Here is a 19,755-nt window from a genome sequence, read left to right on the forward strand (position 1 = left end):
GACGGGGCCTGGACGGGAAGCTGGGGCCGGGGGGCGGCGTTTCAGCTTCTCCTCTTGGGCGGCGCAGCACCAGGGCACAGGCAGGAGGCCTCTGTCCAACACACAGAGACCTCCGCTATCCGCACGGGCCTCATCCCAGGGTTGCCCAGGGACAGGCTGCAGAGCCGGCTTGTGAGCCTGGCCGGTCTCTGGAGGAGGACGCACCTGAAGACCTGGGCTACGCGGAAGGTCCACCTGGGCGTCAGGTCCTGCCCGTCGGCCAGCACACAGGCCTCGGCGCCCACGAGGAGGAGGTCCTCACCAGCCTTCCCTGGAACGTTCATCAGATAGCGGAGGGCTCCGGGGCTGAGGGGAGAGGACCGGAGGGATATGGCGGGGACGTGACCGCCTGCTGGGCCGAGCCGTCCACCCTGTGTCCCCTGCTTCTCCGGTCTAGGGTACAAGACGCTGGCTGTGTGCAGACATGACGGGACACCCGCTGTTCAGTGGGCCCCCATGGGCTCGGTCCCAGCTTCTGTGGGGCTGCTCCCCGCGTCTGAGCCCGGCAGCAGGCAAGGCCGCGTCCCTTGGCCCCCTGCCCCGTGCAGTGCCCTGTCCAGACCAACCTGCGCCACACCGGTCCAGGGGTGCTGGCATTCAGTGCGCCCTCCCAGCGCGGGTCTCTCTTCAGTGGGCTCCCGCTCCCAGTGGCCGTCTCGTGGAGACCCTTCACAGAGCAGCTGCAGAGGGAGCTCGCCGCTGGAAAAACAGGGGACCCTGAGCCACTGCCAGCCGGAAGGAGGCCACCCATGGCTGCCGGAAGCACCACGCCCTCCCTGAGCCTTGGCTGCCCACACCCTCCGGCTTCATGGGCCTGGCTGTAGCGAACTTGTGTCCTCCCACGGTCCCTGGAGTCCTCCCACTCCGCACTGGCTTCCACCAGATGGACAGTCCCCGGAATGGTGGGTGCCACCTACCGCAAGGGAAAAGGATGTAGGGGGCACCGGCCCGGGTGACATGGACGAGGGAGCCTGTGGTCCCGCCCACACCGAGGCTGCCGCGGTGGCCAATCTGGCGTCCGGTGCTGCCTGAGTAGATGTAGCCGCCGACCTGTGACGCGGAGAGGGCATAAAGACCGCCCAGTCTGAGGAAGAACGCCTGTGTGGATGCAGGTGTCCTCATGCCCTCCCAGCCTACAGGGCCCCGCTCTCTATGCTGCGGCCAAGTGCATGCTCTGCCATTCTTGGGGAGCTCTAGGAGCTGCCCCGGCGTGCTGGGCAGCAGAGGTCGGGAGCACGGCGCCCCGGGCACGTCCCCCGACCAAGGCAGACCCAGGCTGTGCCCAGGAAGTGAACATGAATGAGGGGCAGAGAAGTGGCCTCGTGACAAGTGGCCATGGCGACCTGGAAGGGGAGTGGTACCTCTTTCTCCTCCTGGGTGAGAACCAGCAGGTCCGGGGCCCCGTCCGCGTCCACGTCAGGCAGCTGGAGTAAAGAGCTCAGGACGGACGTGTTCCTTCCAAAGCTGCTGGGGTGGCTCCACAAGGTCTCCCCTAAAACCAAGCATGGCATCACCAGGTGCTGGCGCCGGATCCCTCTGGTGTGGGCTGGTGATGGCATGGTGCCCACCCTGACAGATGGGCGCACCGGCTGGTGGGAGGCCAGAACCCAGTGCAGGTGCCCAGCACTGGGCGATGAACAGCGTTGTCACACGCCAGAGCACGAGACCTGTGGCCTCTGGAACCACAAAGCTCCACCTTCCTGGTGTGTTGCTCCCGTTTGGCTCTACAACATCTCAGGGCCAACACGGCCTCCCCTGCCTGAGCGCGACACTGCCCGAGCCCCTCAGGACCCCTGACTGTTGCTGGAGTCACAGGGGGCCCTTCGGCCTCAGGGAAGCCCCGGGTGGGTCCTGCCACGGAAGGTGAAAAGGAAGGTGCATGCTCACGGCTTACTCACGGAACAGCAGCCCGGACGTAACAGCTTCTTTCTGACCCAGACATAACCTTGTCCACACCCCTTCTAATACAAATGCCTCTTCTTAAAATATTCCCAGGCTGTTCTTTATTTTCCTCTATAACCTTAAAAGCATGACTGGTGGGGCGCCTGGGTGGCTCAGTGGGTTAAAGCTTCTGCCTTCGGCTCAGGTCATGGTCTCAGGGTCCTGGGATCAAGCCCCGCATCAGGCTCTCTGCTCATCAGGGAGCCTGCTTCCTCCTCTCTCTCTCTGCCTGCCTCTCTGCCTACTTGTGATCTCTGTCAAATAAATAAATAAATAAATAAATAAATAAATAAATAAATAAATAAATATCTATCTTAAAAAAAGCATGACTGGTAAGGGACATGCTGGTAATCACCACGCCTGGCATCAAGGCACAGAATTCCTTAAGCCCCTGGTGTGGTTTGGGGGCTCCCCCACCCCCATCTCTGCCGGCCGGCAAGCACAATGGAGCTGGGTGGTGACAAGACGGGGTTGGGGGGGTAGTGGGACTGCCAGGAGGTGGCACCCTCCCTGAGATCCCAGGAACCTCTTCCCCACCGTGTCCGCCAGTCCCAAGAACACAGGCTGAACCTCCTCAGAGTGTCCTGGCGTGGGAGCTCCCGGGGGACTCCACCTACCTGTGAACAAGTCCACGGCGACGAAGGAGCCGGGTCTGCCCACGAGGACACAGGCAGAGGACGTCCGGCCACCCTGCAGCTGGGGGACGGAGCACTGCACAAGGGCTCCATCCTGGGCCGCGGGCCTCTCCCACAGCACGCTGCCGTTGGCCCCGGACACGGCGGCCACAAAGGTACAGGGGGAGGAAAAGCCTGGAGGGGAGAGACCCAGCTCTGTGGGCCACGCCAGCCCCTCCCCACCCCTGCTCCCAGGCCCAGCCCGGACCACTGGCCCTGTGGGGACCCCTGGCTGGCCCCACGGCGTTGGGAGCTGTGCCTGGGTGCTGGGACCATGGCCTGTCCCGGTTTCTTTGCAGTCCTCCTGGGAAGGAGGGGCGATGTGCCCGTTTCCCGAAATTCCCCCAACCACGTCCCCCAGAGATGGCAGAGGGAGAGAACCCCTCCACCCACAGTAAGTTCCTCCTTTCTCAGGTAAAAGCAAAATTACCTTCGTTGGTGCAGGACAAGTTGAAATTGTTGGAGCCGTTGCTGTTTTTGTAAAGAAAGAGAACATCCTGGATCCTGTCCCTGTTGATGTCTTCTGTAGCCAGAAAGTCATAGGTGACTGGAAGAGAAAACAGCAGAGTATTCTCCTCGGGCCACACCGGACCTGTCCACCGGGGCTCCCCTAGGGTGGGCGCCCGCAGCTCCCGCTTCCCCACAAACACGGCAGGCGGCAGGACCGAGCAGGTTGCTGGGAGACAAACATGCACTCTGCACACCTTCTCTTCAGGAAGGGGCCTCCCACCTGTCTAGGCGCTGCGAGTCTGCACGCCCACGATCGATCGTAAGGGTCGCTTCTCCCTTTCTTTGAAGGACTCAAAAGATAAACTCCAAGCACTAGAGGGTGAAGCTAGGCTTCCCCCATATACAAAAACAAACGAAGGGGCGCCTGGGGGGCTCGGTCGGTTCAGCGTCCGAGTCTGCTTGACCCTCCCCCTCCGCTCCTCCTCTATCTCTAAAACAGACATAATCTTTAAAAAGCAAAACAGGAATGAACTCACAGTGGATCAAAGACCTGAACTTAAGATCTTCCTAGAAGCAAACAGAGACAAAAATCCTCATGATGTTGGAATTAGTAAGGATTTCTTGGATGTGACACCAAAGGCAAGGCCACCAAAGAAAACACGGACCGACTGGAGTCCCTCCAAATTTAAAGCCTTTGTGCACCAAAGGACACTGTCCAGAGAGCAAAGAGACGCCCCACAGAGTGGGAGAGAATGTCTGCAAACCCGGTATCTGACTAGGGACGACCCGGGGCAGAGAGAAGGCCTAACCGCTCCTCCACAAAGACAGCTGGAGGCAAACACGGGTGAAGGACCCGCAGAGGCATTTCTCCGACGAAGACACACTAAGAATCATGAAAAGAAGCTCAACGCCACCATCCATTAGGGAAACGCAAATCAAATTGGTAACGAGACACGACCTCGTACTCCTTTACCCACAGTAACTGGAAGGAGGGACTCGGGCCCCGACCGCCAGTTCACGGCATCATGCACGGGCACCAAAAAGCAGAAACCAGCCACGTGTCCACGGACAGAGATGCATCTCCAGAGGGCAGTCCACGCTCAACACGGCTGCTGCCCTGCAGAGAGGAAGGAGGTTCGGGCACACGCCAGGCGCAGATAAACGTGATCGAAACCGGCCGGACACACAGGGCAAGTCTTACGGGGGCCCGCTTGTGCGGAGCCCCTGGAATCGGCCAGCTCAGATGAGCGTGGACCAGAGGCTGGGGGGTCGGGAGGATGGGGTTGACGACGGTTCAGAGACAGCGGTGACGGTCACACAGTGTCATCTGCACACTGAGGCCAGTGAATTACGCTCTTTAATTCAACGTCCACGAAGTCCGTCTCATTAGGATTTAAACCGGAACTCACACACCAGACTCGGGGCTTGCAGAATCATGGAGGGGAGAGCGTGGCAAGTCCTCTCCCTCGAAACAGCAACACGAAACGCCGCCAGAAGCAGCCCGGTTGGAACTCCGGGAGCCGACTCCAGGTGCAGCACAGAGGGAGAAAGACCAAGCCACGGGTTGGGATGGGCGGCGTCTGGGGTCTTACGGTTCCTGCTGTTCTCGCCCCCACCGCGGGGGCAGGGCAGAGGCCGGTGGCCTCCCCGCCCGAGAGGGAGGATGGGACTGGCAGCCCGATGTCCAGGCGGACGGTGATCTCCCAGGCAAACAGGGAAGGCCAGGGCTGAAGCCAGATGCAGGCGGGGACCCAGGGAGCAGCAGACAACCGTCGGGGGACTAGTGGGAAAGTGAGCGGAGAGATCCCGAAAACGAGACGGTGAGAGCTCTTGCTCCTACGTCCCCACACAACCTGGCAGCCCGCGGCTGCATGAACCCTGGGGAGGAAGGCTGCTCAGCCCCAGAGAGAACCAGGGGACATGCTGTCCCCGACAGACCGGTCTCGGTGAGAGAAGCCAAACTCAAAGATCCATGTCCATCTTTCCCTTTATGTGACGTGTCCACCAAAGGCAAGACTGGAGGCAGAAGGTAGCAGGTGGTCGAGACAATGGTGACCGTCTCTAATGGACTGGGCCGCTCCACAAATGGACTAAAAATCATCAAATCATACACCCAAAACAAGTGAGTATTTTGACATACCAAGTCAATAAAAGCTGCAAGCAATATACACAGAAACATCCATTATTCCTCTCTCAAAACGAAGCGTCAAGTTCTGAACCAAAGCGACAGTAAGGCTTGAACAAGAAAGGCCCTTCACGGCATGACCCGCCCGCCCACTGGCAAGTTAAAGACCCATTCCAAGGCCGTAGGCGCAGGCCCTCCCACTCTAGGATGACAAGCGTCTGGACAGAGGCCGACTCAGTGGCTCTGCGTGCCGATCTCAGGGGACGAACAGGTCTGCTCGTCCCACTGCACCGGCACTTGAGGGGACCAGACAAGGCGGCCTGCGGTTCTCATGGCTCTCACCGACCTCCCGCCACCGACCGCCCTCCCTCTCCCCAGCCCTCCAGCGGCTCTGCTTTATTAACCTTTTAAAATCCCCAAACAGAACCAAATGAGCCCCATCCCTTTATGGGCACAGCCCATCCTTCCTAAAACACAAAGCAGGCCACGGTGCTCCGCTCTCCCCGAGACGCTGCCCGGCAGCTCCCCGACATCCCGAGACCGCGGACGTGCCATCAGCAGCCACGTGGGGCCGTGTCTCAGTCATGACCCCCCCAGATGCCTGGACACACCTGCTGCATTGTAGTTGACCCTCCACACCCCCTGGGATGCAGGCCGGTCCGGACATGGGATGATGAAGGAGACCACGAACACGACAAAAAGGCAGACAAACAGGGAAAGGAAGAAGGCCACCGTGCGGCAGCGGGACAGGCGGGGCTGGCGAGGCGAGCCTTTCGAGCTCTCCTCGGTCTTCGCCGGGTTCCCCACGTTCGCCGGCAGTTTCTTGTCTTCGTTCTTCAAGGGGTGGATTTCGGCTTCAAGGTCCTTGCTGTCCATCCTCACGTGCACATCCCAGAGCTGCACGCCCGGTCACTGCGTCAACAAAACAGGGACAGTCATACGATGGCCGCCCCCACAGCCTTGCAGGGCTCTGCCGTTCCCGGGCTCCCCGCCTGGACGCAGCCACAGCTGCAACCCTCAGCCCAGGAAGGAGACGCTCAGTCAACGTATAGCGTCATGGACGCTGCCCAAGAAGGTCCCTCTGTGACTGGCCAGCTGCTTGTGGGGATGGGCAGACTGGGGACATGCGTGTCCTTAACCCCCAGTGCCTCCTGCCTGCTGACGGGGAGCAGGGCAGGGCCAAGGGAGCACAGCGCAGGGCCGGGCTGGCCGCAGCGGAAATAGAGCCACCGTGAAACATTAACTAAGCTCCCCACCCACCCCAGTCTGGACACGCCCAAGCCATCGCCTCATGGGGACCCCCCAGAGAATCATGGGCCCTTGTCACAGGTGAAGGCCCGCTCTGGCGTCCCTGCCCTGCCCCATGCTCGCTGTGTGAAATGAGGTGGACTCCTGGCCTTGACCGTGCCCCCTGGTCTTGACTGTGCCCCCCATCTCCTGACTGGGAGGAGGAAATCAGGATCTACTTGAAGGACCACATGTGCACATCCACAGGAAGCACTTAAAGCCGCCTGTGGCCTGTGCACTCAAAGGCCAGCAGACTGTCCCCCGTGAGCTGAGATGCGCTAGACGGCAGTGGAGGTGGTGGACGGTGGGGGTACGGCCCCGTGTGAGTGCTGCCGGGAGCCCTGCCTCCTGCTAGCCAGACGCAGGGGAGGGATTTGGAGCAAGCTGGAGGCACCACCTTGGAAAAAGAGCCAGTGAAGGCTTCTGCAGACGGCCAGGCCACAGGACAACAAGCGCCTGGGTCCCTCCCTGGCAGCCGAAGACCAATGCCCCTCCTTGGGTTCCTTATTACACGAGAAAGACAGGGCTGTCGGCCTCACGTAAGCCAAGATACTGCTTATCCAGGTCCTTTTTATTTAAACAGCCAAGCCAGTGTCCTAACGAATGGAACTTGTGTTCCATTGCGAGAACGGCAGGGACTATGTGGGTCTGAGTGAGTTGTAACCCTTGTCCATCCGAAAAGAAGGTCCACAGCTCACGACTTGGGGAACGAGGACATGCCAGGGATCAGACAGTGGCGAGAACCCGAGGAAGAGGCCGGCGGCTCAGAGGGGCTCCCATAAGGACGGGTTAAGGAAGACACAAGGAGACAAGAGACTGCTTTTTCCCTATAAACTTTTCACTCCCTAACTTCAACTGTTTTTCTCTAATGATTTAGTTACAATGATTCATTTGAAGACCCGTGTGTAGCCTTCTGGGGCGCTCAGTCCGTTGAGCGCCCACCTCTTGATTTTGACTCAAGGTCACAATCTCGGAGTTCTGGGATGTCAGAAAAGGCGAGCCTGTCCACGGTAAGGAGCTGGACTCGGGAGATCAAACCATGACTCATGACCAGGGACCTCATTAAACCCTAGCACCTGACGTGGGATGGGGAGCTGGGGCGAGGATGTCTAGACCAGCAACTGGGGGAAGAGCCGTAGCGAAACCGGGGTCAGGCTCCACCAGCAGGCAGGCTTCTCGGTCGACCACCTAGATACTGCATCCCCAAGGAGAGGGTGTCGGGCGCGTTGAGAACATGAACATTCCTCTGGCAAAGGAGGGGAAACGGAGAGAGTCAGAATGCTAAGTTGTTCATCTTAAAACCTCTTTCTTGGGGTGCCGGGGTGGCTAACTCCCTCAGGCTGTGGGACTGAGACCCCGGGGCTCCTCCCTCAGCAGGGACTCTGCCCCCGCCTCACACGTGCCCTCGCTCTTTCTCCAACGAATAAATAAATAAGATCCTTCTTTCTTCTTTTTAAAGATTTTATTTATTTATTTGACAGAGACAGAGATCACAAGTAGGCAGAGAGGCAGGCAGAGAGGAGGAAGCAGGCTCCCTGCCTAGCAGAAAGCCCGATGCGGGGCTCGATCCCAGGACCCCGGGATCAGGACGTGAGCCGAAGGCAGACACTTCACCGACGGAGCCCCGCAGCGTCCTGCAAGTCTAGTTTTTAAGGAACCTGTAGTTCTGTTGTTCGTCACGTACATATTAAGGGTTGCTGGGACTCCTGTACCATCACAGTCCTCCCTCTGTCCCTGCTTGAGTCTGCGCTGACAGTCACATTGTTCATCTTTTTTTTTTTAAAGATTTTTATTTTTTTATTTATTTGACAGAGAGAGAGAGAGAGAGATCATAGATAGGCAGAGAGGCAGGCAGGAGAGGGGGGAAGCAGGCTCCTTGCTGAGCAGAGAGCCCCATGTGGGGCTCCATCCCACCCTGAGATCATGACCTGAGCTGAAGGCAGAAGCTTAACCCACTGAGCCACCCAGGTGCCCTTGTTCATCTTCTTTTGATTAAAGCTTGCATGGCTTATCTTTGTCCATCCTTTTACTCTCGACCCATCTGTATCATTAAATATGTATAAAGTATTATACATATGTGTACACAAAGGTTAATTTTTTTTTAAGGTTTTATTTATTTGACAGACAGAGATCACAAGTAGGGAGAGAAGCAGGCAGAGAGGGGGATGCAGGCTCCCTCTGAGCAGAGAGCCCGATGCAGGGCTCGATCCCAGGACCCCGGGATCATGACCTGAGCCAAGGGCAGAGGCTTAACCCACTGAGCCACCCAGGTGGCCCCGTCTTTTTTCTTCCTGACATTCCAAGACCCTTCTTTTCCCATTTCTTTTCTGTTTCCAGAACATATTTCAGTCATTCTTTTAGAACAGGTCTGGGGCAACAAACTGATTTTCTTCCCCATGATAATGTCTGTGTTTCTCCACTGTTCCTGCGGAATCCAAACACCGCTGGTGGGATCCGGGGCTTGGCCAGGCTTCCACCCCGCCTCCAGGCTTCCCTGGTTTCTACTGGGATGGTTCTTCCCTGTACCCAGTCAAGAGGTCAGTGTCTCTCCTGACGCCTTTACATGTTTGTCTTTGTCTTTAGTTCTCAGAAGCTTCCCTGTCTGCGGTTTGCTCCGGTTCTTGAACCTCTAAGTTTACGTCTTTTACCAAGTCAGGGATATCCACAGCCATTCCTGTGGTTTCCCGGAGCAGCGGCAGCACCCGTGTGAGCCCCAGCCCGGGTCGCAGGGACGCCGCGGTCAGACGCCGGCTTTGGCCAAACTCCAGCCATGCGGTGTCCTCTGTTTCTTCCCTGGCGGCTCCAGTGTGTGTGTATTTAAATAGAAGACGCGAGGGGCATCTGGGGGGGCTCGGGTTCAGCAGCCAGATTCTTGATTTTAGCTCAGGTCATGATCTCAGGGTCCTGGCATCGAGCCCCGCGTCAGGCTCTGTGAGGACCGTGGAGAGTGCTTGGGGACGCTCTCTCTCTCTCCAAAATAAATAAATAAATAAATAAATAAATAAATAAATAAATAAATAAAATCTTAAAGCAAAAAACAGACTATCTCTCTTTTCCCCTTTTCCTGTGCCCCTCTCCCCCACCCCGCTTGCCCTCTCTCCCTCTCAAAGAAGTAAATAAATAAAAATAGAAGTGAGTTGATTAAACTACTCCATGAAATGATTAAAAAATATTTAATTTGAAAATTTTATGTATTTATTTGTCAGAGAGAGAGAGAGCACATGCACCAACGGGGGAGCGGCAGAGGCAGACGCCCCACACAGCAGGACGCCCCACGCAGGGACTCAGGCCCCAGATCAGGCCCTGAGCCAAAGAGCCACCCCAGCGCCCCATGGAGCTTCATAGGTAATCTGCGGATACGGTGCGTGAGTGAGGTCTGGAGGGACTGCTCCAGCCCAGAGGAGCGAGAACACCTCCCCTGTTGCCCGTCCCATCGGAGACCTGCTGTCCCAGAACCATCCCCATCCAGAGTATGCGCTGCCACATCTCACCCCTTTCCAACACGGAGTCTTGCAAGTGTCTGGAGAGCAGCTGCGGAGAAGCCCCATCAGGTGATTTTCTCCCCCTTCACTTACTGTGAGGCTCCTGCGGTGGACAGAGCCTTGGGGTGGCGGGGGGAGCCTAACCCTAACACTTTTCCGGAGTGCAGTCAGCCTAGAACATCCCTCCATTTCACAGCCCACAGCACATGCATCTGATATTTATGAAGACTTTTCTGATTTTTCTAACCAAATATGACCCAAAGCCAGTCAACATTTCTGGCTATTTGGCGGGTGGGGGTAGAGACATCAGAGTTGAGGGACACTGATTTCCCCCTAATCTAAGTCACGAGAAGGGCACAGTCCAGGGGAGTGGCTGGGCCTGGAGGCTCACCCCGTATCTGGAGCACCTTGTCCATGTTACCAACCTGGCCTGTCTACAAAGTTCCTGCTTGCCCAAGAGATTAGGTAGAAAAGGATTTTGTTAGGAAGAGACTAGACAGTATCCAGACTGATAAGAAGCACACTAAGGGTGGCCAAGACCACAGCAGAGACCACCCCCACGGGAGCAGCCACCTGAACAAGGCTCCTGGGCCCCTAGACCCTGCCTCACTCCCCATGGCCTCTCACAGTGGGCTCCTCCCAGGACAGGCTGGGCACCCCTCCAGCTGTGGGGTCCCCAACAACCCTGTATCCTCAGGTGGGGCTTTCCAGGTGCAGCTGGACCCCTTCCCTCCCCCATACCTTCACCCCATGTGCCAGTGAAGTCTGGAGATGGCAGCAGACGCACAGCACAAGTCCTACAAAAAGAGAGCAGACGCTATCCTGAAGGAGAAGCTTCTTTCAAAGGTAGAGAAATACCATGAAAGTGTTAGCACCTGAACTTCCTAGTCCTGCTGCTGGAGCTGCCTAGTTTCCTCAACACACTGGGGTCCACAGTGAGCAACACCGAAGGCCACGGTCCACCTCTGGCAAAGTCTGGCCTCTTCGTGCTGTTTTTATATTGGGGTCAAGAATGAGCAATTCTGAGAAGTAAGATACTAAGTTCTTCTTTGTAACATCTCTGAAAATTCAAAAGGCTTCCTTTTGAAGGAAGGGTGGCCTAGGACAGGCCCTGTGCAGAAGAGCAGCAACTGCGGCCTCCGGAAGAACCCGCCTTTCTGGGAGGGGGTCATGGGCAGAGTGACATGGGAACCCAGGCCGCCGCGACCCTGCTGCCTGAGGACTAGAGGACGAACCAAATGCCGACTTCTAGCTCTGGCCCAATCTCTGCAGGAGCGAACTGTCCCTGAGTGCTTCTGTATGAATCTCTGGCTCCCTTTGATGCTCCCTCATCACCTTCAATTACTCTTAATATCTCTCTTTTTATTTTTTTAATCATTAATAGAATTCTAAGACTTTGTCCCAGTGAAAGTAACCATCCACTCCCTGGGAAGGGACAGCAAGGCACCTCCAGCAGCCCCCTAGAACCCGAGCTGAGGGGGTCAGGGGTGGGCGGGGTGGGTGCAGGACGTGGGGGAGGGGCGGCAGTAAGGGATGGGGGAGGGCAGGGAGGAAGGGCGCTGGGATCCTGTGGGTCAGCTGTGTATCTGATCGCATCTGATGGCACTGCTGACGGCAGATCCTCCCGAGATAAAATCTCATCCAGGGAGACCCACATACAAATGAGCGCAGGTAGGAACCGGTGAGACGGCAGGGTGGGCTGTCTGTGCCAAGGTCGACTTCCTGCTTCTGATAATGTGTACAGTTACGTAAGACATCTGAGCGGTGCAAGGACAATCCACACAATTTCTGTAACATCTCAAGAGTCTACAATTAGTTCAAAACAGAAAAGAGAAAAGGAAAACCTCTGGCGAGAGGGTGTGGCTCGGAGCACCAAGCTAGCTGGGAGGAGGAACCAGCTTCCCCCCAGGCAGCCTCGGGTGAGGTTTCCGCTCCTGCGGTGTGAAGCTCTTTTGTTCCGAAGGCAGGAACTCTGTGTGCTTTGTTTTGCCCGTTTTTGGGGCAGAATATCAACAACAGTGGAGCTCTGTGGTCACTTGAAGTCATTTTGTAAGAACAGCCAAACCCGGGGGCTACAATTCTCTATTCCAAAATAACGACCAGCTTTCTGAAAACCACACCTAGCAATCATTTCCCTTCCCATCGTGGAAAAGAAAGATACTTCAGGGGCGCCTGGGTGGCTCAGTGGGTTAAGCCGCTGCCTTCGGCTCTGGTCATGATCTCAGGGTCCTGGGATCGAGTCCCACATCGGGCTCTCTGCTCAGCAGGGGGCCTGCTTCCCTTCCTCTCTCTGTGATCTCTTCCCTTCCTCTCTCCTACTGTGATCTCTCTCTGTCAAATAAATAAATAAATAAATCTTTAAAAAAAAAAAAAGAAAGAAAGATACTTCAGTTCTTCCGGCATAGCCGGCTTTTAATGATACCGCGGAACACCCAGGGCACAAAGCAAACAGCAGAGATCACTCAGGGTAAGGATGTCCAAGGACACCGCCATAGGGGCGCCTGGGTGGCTCCCTTGTTGGGCGTCTGCCTTGGGCTGGGGTCATGATCCCTGGTCCTGGGATCAAGCCCCAAGTTGGGCTCTCTGCTCAGCGGGGAGCCTCCTTCTCCTTCTCCCCTTCCTCCCTGCTTGTGCTCTATCTCTCACATGAACAAAATCTTTTTTTTTTTAAAGATTTTATTTATTTGACAGACAGAGATCACAAGTAGGCAGAGAGAGGGGGAAGCAGGCTCCCTGCTGAGCAGAGAGCCTGATGTGGGGCTTGATCCCAGGACCCTGAGATCATGACCTGAGCCGAAGGCAGAGGCTTCACCCACTGAGCCACCCAGGCGCCCCTCAAATGAACAAAATCTTAAAACACAAATAAAAACAGAACCCTGAACAAGCGAAGTTTCCTCAGTCCTATTGTTAACCTAACAGGACTCCAGAGTCAGTACTTTTGACTCTCCCACGACTTACTTGGGTTTCTCAGGGCTCTTTCTGGGGCCAAATGAGAAAACCTTCCATGGCACGGTCACCAAGAAGGTCTTTCCAGATGAAGCCCACCCCTGGCTTTTCCAGCTTCGCCCTACTGCCTACGAACACTTCTCACCGGACACGAAACCACAGGGTGAGCACAGCGATCCTCTGCGGGTGGGGTGGTGGTGGTGGTGTGTGTGTGTCTGGGAATGGGAATGGGAAATGAAATTATCCTGGACCGGAAGCGGAGGGTGGGGGGTGTTCCGGACTCACCAGGGCCGTGCTCAGGAGCAGGGTCGGGGCAGGGCTCTCAGAGCAAGGGAGGCGGTGCTGGGTGGAGGTCTGCGCCCAGGACAGCCCGGAACTGTCCTCCCAGGGACAGACCTCACTCTCCTGGCGAGGACCCCCGGGCACTGTGGGGCGCCTGGCTCAAGACCCAGCAAGGCCATTAGTACCACGTGCCGACCAGGCCCGCGGAAAGGCTGAGAACTCAGCATCCGAGATTCCTCCCCAAAGTAAACCTGAAGGTCTATGAGTGGTTGGTTGATTTCCATTCTGACTTTTCCCCATAAAGAGGGAATGAGAGGAACGTGAAAGGTATTTTGCCTCTAAGAGGACCATGAAACATCTGAAACCCTAACCCAGACATCGGGTGTGCTTAGGCATTAGCTGTCCTCTGCTAGCACAGGAATGACCCAGAGCACGGGTCACACACACCCACGTACCAGAGGCTTCTCCAAGCCCCACCCGGGCACATGAGGCTCGCCTGCGTGTCCGTGACACGAAACGTGAGAAGCAGGAGAGGAGTCTGGGGGGACTGGTGACACTCATTAACACCAGTCAGTAACTGCGACAGGAAAAAAGTCTGGATTCCTGTGCATGGCAGTAAATGGGCACTTTCCAGCTACCAAGATGGAGCGAGGAGCCTTTCACTGAACATCCAAGCTGTTACACTGTAAGAGGGGCAAAGGCCTTGAGGTGAGACAGTCACTGACTGGGATTTTCTCCCATCAATTCCGAGTCATCAATGGTAAAACGAAACGTCCACTTTTTAACTTAATGTCAAAAAGCAAAGAAACGGTGAGAAATGTGGTGGAGGAGAAAGAAAATGCATGAAAAGATGAGACCTTAAGGATGCCTGGAGAGACAGCAGCCCGTGGCCGGCGGGGGTGATTCCCAGGCAGGCTGGCGCCCAGCTGCCGTGGGTGTGCCCGCTCAAGGCCACACCAGCCCTCCTCGTGGAAGGGAGGAAGCGCCAGTCCCGGAGAAGGATCAGACAGAACACGCTGAGGCAGGCCGTCCACACTTGAAGGGGGCAAGAGTGCTACAGCGTCTGCAGAAGATATATCGCCTGTCTCTCCGAGGCTCTTTCCCTAATAACGCTTTGCTGAGTCAGAGACAACAGAAAATGTAAATTAGAAAAGTGTCATCCTAATTGTTAATGGACTAAGAAAGTACAAAAGTTCTGGCAAGGGCAGAAGGAAAACTGGCAGGACCCATAACTGGCGATTCTACCTACATTATGGAAGCAGGGGGTCTAATTTTTTTAACTAAAACTCAATCTTTTTTTTTTTTTTTAAGAAAAGATCACTGTGGGGTACTTTGTTAAGAAATCCCCTCCTAACCTTTTAATTTTTTTTTTTTAAGATTTTATTTATTTATTTGTCAGAGAGAGAGCGAGTGAGAGCAAGCACAGGCAGACAGAGTGGCAGGCAGAGTCAGAGGGAGAAGCAGGCTCCCTGTGGAGCAAGGAGCCTGATTTGGGACTTGATCCCAGGATGCTGGGATCATGACCTGAGCCGAAGGCAGCTGCTTAACCAACTGAGCCACCCAGGCATCCCCTCCCCTCCTAACTTTTAAAATTTGATTTCTACAGCATTCTTTTCAGGGAATTTTCAGACTGAGCGCACTGTCCTCTGTCCTTTGGGGCCACATCCGCACGGACTTTAGGGACTGTCCGCCAGCCAGCTGACCGGTGCGCCCACGGTTTAAGAATGTCTGTCACATGAGGAGCCCTGTGTTGCGGCCGGGAGCGGCCGAGTCTTCCCACAGCAGTTTGACTTGAGGCATTTCCGAGGCCTGCGGAAGATGCCAGCAGGCAGCCCTGGACTTCTGGCCAAGCAGAGCAGAAGCCAAACAACCATGGCTACAGTGTTCTGTTGTTTACAGATGAAGACTGTTTCCTCTCTTCCCCAAGAAAATCCTCTGAAGACAAAGAACAGGCCCTTCGCCATCTGCCACAGGAGAACAAATCTGAAGGTCATGGCTCCCGGACGAAGGCGATGCGGTCAGCGCCCAGAGACCTTGGCACACGGGCTGCTGCCTTCACCAAAATGCCAAGGGGAGCCTGACGGAGGGGGGTCCGCCGCTCCCCAGGTTTCAGACCGTCTGTGCACATCGGACACTACTACACAGAATCGCGCACCGTTCGTCCAGAAAACAGCACAGAGCAGCCTCTTCCCTGAACTCTAAGGCAGATTTTATTTCCTTCGGGTGCTAGGCCAGTGCCCGAAGAGAAGCATTACTTCTTGTCCCTCCGTTAAGGGAACGGTGTGGGGGTGGGGCAGCAAGAGCCCTTGAAGACATAAGCGTGACCCCGAGTCCCTCGCGTCTGACCGAATCTGCAAGACCGGCAGGACTTCACTTCACGCACTGGTCACCATGACTTCTCACGTGAATGTTTAAATATCCTCAACAGGACAGCAACCCTCCTGGGTCTCCTCCCTCCTCGGGAGCTCACCTTACCTTGCTGCCCACCCAAACAACAGAACAGTAAAAAGTATTTGTAGGAGCAGAGGCCCGCAGCCCCATGAGCCCATCAGCGGGCTCGACTGTCACCGACCCAGGGCTGACCGTGAGCTTTGCCCCACACCCCATCTCCGAGCTTACAAAACCGTCCACTGGAGAGGCCCATGGCTCTGCTGGTGTCCTCCGGGAAGCAGCACTCCTCTTCTCTTCCTTCTTCTTGTTTTTCTTTTTTGGACATCATATCCGAACGAGCTAAGCTCCATTTAACGTTTTATAGAGTGGGGCCAAAATTCATTAAGTGTATAAAGACCAGTTTTGAGCGAGATTAGAGTATGTTCTGAAACATCCAACAAATGCTGTGGGTTCGAACGTGTGTCCCTCTGCAGGTTAGCCCCCCTGCTTTCGGTGATGGTCCTACAACTTCTCACCTGGGCTTGTGCAGCTCTCTCCAACTGTCTTTCCTGGATGCTGTAAGAGACAGCTTTTTCAAGCATCTCCTGAAAATGTCCTTCCCCTGCTGACAACCCCTGAATGATTCCTCAGGACTTTAGAACAAGAACTCAAGACACCTCCAGTCCAAATCCTACGTCCCGGATCTGTTCCCCAGTCACACTGCTGATCTGTGCATACCGTTTCTCGGTTCTTCCTCCTCCAGTGACCCCAAGTGCTTTCAGAACCCACTCTACCTGACCTCCCCATCACTCCAGTCAGTCCTCACTGAGCCACTGCTGAGACCAACCCCTAGACTGTGAGGGGCCTGAGGGCCTACACTTGTTTTTATTGCCTTTGTTTTTCTGTAAAATAAACACATTCACAGGTCTGAGTAAATGCCCACATCTTGCATCTGTGTTTTATTGGAAGAGTAATTGTTAACGGATTTATTAACTAACTGTTGCTTTGAAATCTCCAGCTTGCATAGGCAGCTTACTTTTATTTTTTTTTAATTTTTATTTTTTAAAGATTTTATTTATTTGTCAGAGAGAGAGAGAGAGAGAGCACAGGCAGACAGAATGGGAGAGGCAGAGGGAGAAGCAGGCTCCCCGCTGAGCAAGGAGCCCGATGTGGGACTCGATCCCAGGACGCAGGGATCATGATCCGAGCCGAAGGCAGCTGTTTAACCAACTGAACCACCCAGGCATCCTGGCAGCTGACTTTTAAAACCTGATTTTAGGGACGCCTGGGTGGCTCAGTTGGTTAAGCAGCTGCCTTCGGCTCAGGTCATGATCCCAGCGTCCTGGGATCGAGTCCCACATCGGGCTCCTTGCTCAGCAGGGAGCCTGCTTCTCCCTCTGCCTCTGCCTGCCATTCTGTCTGCCTGTGCTCGCTCTCCACCCCGCCTCCGATAAATAAATAAAAATCTTTAAAAAATAAATAAATAAATAAAACCTGATTTTAAATAATGGTATAAATCACCTGTAGGGGTCACTGTGACTCCCTGACATCCATTCTCTCCAGGAACAGCACCTTAACTTCCCTCGGGAAAGTGCACTTTCCTACGTGCCCCATGTAGTTCTGGTGGGACTGACTCACCCCACTTAGGGGAAGGCTCCCTACCCTGGTCTAGCTGACTGATTAGACCCCAGATGAGTATTGGGCCCAGAATTCACCTGGAATTGCAGGGACTAGGCTGCTCTTCTGCAGGAGTGGTCAGTGGAATGGTGGTTTAAAACATCTCTGATTTGCCAATAATGCTGACAAACAGAATTCTGCAGAAGTCACAGAATCAGAATTCCTAAGCCAGGTCACAAAAAAGCACTGTGGTTTCCATTCTCCTCCCCCTCATCTCTGATCCCTCACTCCGAGGAAGACCGCCGCCACATGAAGGCCCCACGGAGAGGCCCGCCAGACAAGGAAAGGAGGCCTCCTGCCAACGGTCTGTGGGAACTGAGGCCTCCAGTCTCTGGTCCTGTGAGTTCCATCCGGAACCAGACCCAACAGTCCCGGTCCAGACCTCAGATGACCACAGCCCCAGCCAAAGTTTTGGTTGGAACCCGGTCAGTCTCTGAACCACAGTCACCTCACCAAAGCTACCCCTGAACTCTGGATGGGCAGCAATGGAGATGATACATGTTGGATGTTTGGGGCACCTGGTGGCTCAGTCAGTTAAGTGTCTGATGATTGATTGAGGCTCAGGTCATGACCTCCGGGTTGTGAGATCAAGCCCTGCTTTGGGCTCCACGCTGGGTGGACAGCCTGCTTGGGACTCTCTCTCACTCTCCCTTTGCCCCTTCCCACCTCTAAGAAACAAGTAATAAATGCAGGATGTTTCAATCCATTGGTCCCCTACCCCCACCCCGGGGATCGTGACCTGCGCCAAAGGCAAAGGTTAAACGCACTGAGCCACCCAGGCGCTCTAACCTATGAATTTTGGTGTTGAGTTTTATGCAGCAGCAGATAACTAAATAAGTAGCCAGACGGAGGTAGGAACCCAAGGGAAAAGGCCAACCCAGAAGCAGGGCAAGAGGAGGTATGTGAAAGATGGGGGCCCAACAAGACCTCCTTCTCACACCCCTACCAAGTCCTGAGGACTTCGTTTAAGTCACGAACCCCTCGTATTCTTGGTCCCATGAACTTTCCTGTATGAAAGCCAGCAGAACCCCCCAGAGGCTGAGCTACTTTTTAATGGCTTCTCAACACTTAAAGTCAAAAGCACTCCAATCTTGCAACCAGGTCCAGAAAACTGGTAAAATGCACGAATAAATATCCAGGTGGTGCTTGATCACTTCCTTCTCACGTTCCCTGCTCTGTGCTCCGTCTTCAGCGTACATACACACAATTACAGGTTTTGCGTATTTGTCAGAGAGGGAGCACAAGCAGGGGGAGAGGGAGAGGGAGAGGGAGAAGCGGGCTCCCGACTGTACACGGAGCCCGACGCGCGCGGCTGGATCCCAGCACCCCGAGGCCATGACCTGAGCCGAAGGTAGCCGTGTCACAGACCGGCCGCCCAGGCGCCCCGCAGTCTCGGGGTTTAGTTTATTCTCTGTACCTCCCACTGGAATGGGGCTCCCCGAGGTCAGGTATCCTGACCCGCGCGCAGGGCGCTGCTCCGAGCACCTAGAGACGGGCCTGGCTCCCAGCGGCGTCGGGGCTCGCTGAGTCGGCCGAGCTGGTCCAGCCGCTCCGGAGAACCGCGGCAAAGGAGGGAGAGCCTGCAGCGCGGGGCTGGCGGCGGACACCTCGCCGGCCGGTACCCGGGGAGGGAGGACTGGCCACCGAGCTCCCGGCGGACATCCCTGGGCGTCCACGGAACTGGGTTATGGGTTAGGAGCTGCGATTAACTAGCTGCAAATAAGGAGTCGCCTCCTCGGTAGCTCCTCGGTCCGCTCAAGGTCAGACTCTCCGTCGGGTCACTGCCGGTCAGTTCCCAGGGCCCGGGGCTCCCGGACAGCCGCCTCGCCGCGCCCGTCCCAGCTCCGCCGCGCCCCCGTCGGCGGTCCGCGCCGCAGGCGGGCAGGCATCGGCCGGCCTCTGCGTGCTCCGCCGGCTCAGCGTCCCGAAGGCAGCGCGGGGGCAGGACGCGAGCCCCGAACGCCCTCCCGCGCACACCCGGGTGGGCACCACCCCGCGCCGCAGCGCACTCGGGGGACCGGGGCAGCCGCTCGGGGCGCGGACGGCGGGGCCGGCTTACCTGCTGCGCGGCCAGCGCGGGCGGGAAGCTCCCACCGGGCACGTCCGTCGGTGGCACCCGTGGGGGCTGCAGGGCCGGCGCGGCGGGTGACCGGGGGGCGCGGTCTCGCTGCGCGGCCGTGTCCCCGCGGCCCGACCGCCCAGGTGCAGAGGAGCGGTGGCGAGCGGAGAGGTGGGGCCCCGCGCGAGCCCCGCCGCGAGCGCGCCCGAGGAGGACGAGGCCGCGCTCACGCACCTGCCGCCGCGCCCTCGGCCCCGCCCACAAGCGTCACTTCCGGCCGGCGGGGGCGGAAGCGCGCGGGGGGGGGTGGCGTTCGGCCCGCGAGCCCAGCTCGCGGAGGGGGCGAGCGGGCTCTGCAGAGGGCGGTCCCCGCGGCCTTGTGCTGCCTCCCCGGGCTGGCCGCGGCGGCTCCGGCCGTGGGTC

The 19,755-nt window shown here is 56.5% G+C and overlaps 1 protein-coding gene across 2 annotated transcripts in view; it reads right to left on the reverse strand.

The window, feature by feature from the left end:
• The window catches only part of FAM234A (family with sequence similarity 234 member A), a 23,102-nt gene extending 3,534 nt beyond the window's left edge, over positions 1-19,568 (reverse strand). Inside the window, exons 1-8 of one of the 2 annotated variants that reach the window (XM_059415848.1) lie at positions 19,333-19,568; positions 5,841-6,141; positions 3,085-3,201; positions 2,598-2,789; positions 1,401-1,531; positions 957-1,089; positions 606-738; positions 205-345 (exon numbers count right to left, since the gene is read on the reverse strand). In XM_059415848.1, the coding sequence (XP_059271831.1) occupies positions 205-345; positions 606-738; positions 957-1,089; positions 1,401-1,531; positions 2,598-2,789; positions 3,085-3,201; positions 5,841-6,105 (1,112 nt within the window). In that variant the 5' untranslated portion in view covers positions 6,106-6,141; positions 19,333-19,568. The remainder of the gene's footprint in view (positions 1-204; positions 346-605; positions 739-956; positions 1,090-1,400; positions 1,532-2,597; positions 2,790-3,084; positions 3,202-5,840; positions 6,142-19,332) is intronic. The other variant, XM_059415849.1, reaches the window with a different exon arrangement.
• Positions 19,569-19,755: the final 187 nt, after the last annotated feature.

This window comes from Mustela nigripes, chromosome 11 (assembly GCF_022355385.1).
Source record: "Mustela nigripes isolate SB6536 chromosome 11, MUSNIG.SB6536, whole genome shotgun sequence".
Lineage (NCBI taxonomy): Eukaryota > Metazoa > Chordata > Mammalia > Carnivora > Mustelidae > Mustela > Mustela nigripes.